Source organism: Chrysochloris asiatica, unplaced genomic scaffold, assembly GCF_000296735.1.
Source record: "Chrysochloris asiatica unplaced genomic scaffold, ChrAsi1.0 scaffold00288, whole genome shotgun sequence".
Taxonomy (NCBI): Eukaryota; Metazoa; Chordata; class Mammalia; order Afrosoricida; family Chrysochloridae; genus Chrysochloris; species Chrysochloris asiatica.
In genome coordinates this window covers 1,805,576-1,806,579 of record NW_006408806.1, presented here as the reverse complement: position 1 = coordinate 1,806,579, position 1,004 = coordinate 1,805,576, and the positions used below count along the sequence as shown (strand labels likewise).

General features: G+C 49.7%; 1 protein-coding gene across 1 annotated transcript in view; it reads left to right on the top strand.

Annotated features, from left to right (window-relative positions):
• The first annotated feature begins 740 nt into the window (after positions 1-740).
• Positions 741-1,004, top strand: part of METTL14 (methyltransferase like 14) — a 69,517-nt gene continuing 69,253 nt past the window's right edge. Inside the window, exon 1 of the mRNA XM_006874589.1 lies at positions 741-909. Within this exon, the coding sequence (XP_006874651.1) occupies positions 844-909 (66 nt within the window). The 5' untranslated portion in view covers positions 741-843. The remainder of the gene's footprint in view (positions 910-1,004) is intronic.

Genomic DNA, 1,004 nt, shown 5'->3' with positions numbered 1-1,004 from the left:
GTAAAGATTTACACCCTCGGAAACCCTGTACAGGGTCGCTATGGGTCGGATCCGACTCGACGGCACTTAACAACAACATAACAACTAGCGCTTCATGCCTTCTTTATTTTTATTATTGATATAAAAAGTTTACTCTTTTAAGCTTCACAACTCCATGAGATTGTTGTTGTTGTGAAGTGCCGTCGAGTCGATTCAGACCCATAGTGACCCTGCATAGTTTCCAAGGAGCAGCTGGTGAGCTTGAACCGCCGACCTTGCAGTTCAAACGACTTTGCAGTCTGACGCATCACCCCACAGCAGGCACTCTTATTTACTCCCATTTTACAAATGAGAAAACAGGTTTATGGAATTGGCTAGCTGGACAAGATCATTCAGCTAGTGGCAGGCCAGAATTCATACCTGGGCAATCTGTCTGGCGTCTGGTTTCTGTAAAAGTAGGTATCTGGCAACTTTTTTTAAAAAGCACCTGGGAAACTGAGACCCCAAAAAGAATGTGCATTTCAGAAAAAGTGTAGGCCACACTGAGAAATAACAGGTAATATCAGACAGCCATCTCAGCGGGCACCAACTGGATTTCAGAAACTCCTCGCTCATTTTAGCGCCCCCACCAACCTCTTTTTAAGAAACATCAATTCACAGTCGTCCATAAGGAGGCGGGACTTCCGGGCACTACAGAGCCAATTCCGGCCAAGCCGGAAATCCCTATTGAGGAAAGAATAAGGGATGTCCGCATGCCTTGTATCTCCTGGCGAATGCTGTCTTCCACAGATTCAAAAGAAACATTGGGCAGGGTTATCTGCGCATTGCCAAGTTCTCAGGGGAGTGGAAAACAAGAGTTAGAACATGGACAGCCGCTTACAGGAGATCCGGGAGCGGCAGAAGCTACGGCGACAGCTTCTCGCGCAGCAGGTCCGCGGCACGGGGTGGCCAATGCGGGGAGGAATTGCGAATGCGCGTGCGTGACCGTCCTTTCCACCCCACCCCCCCCCGCCCCCGCCCTCCCC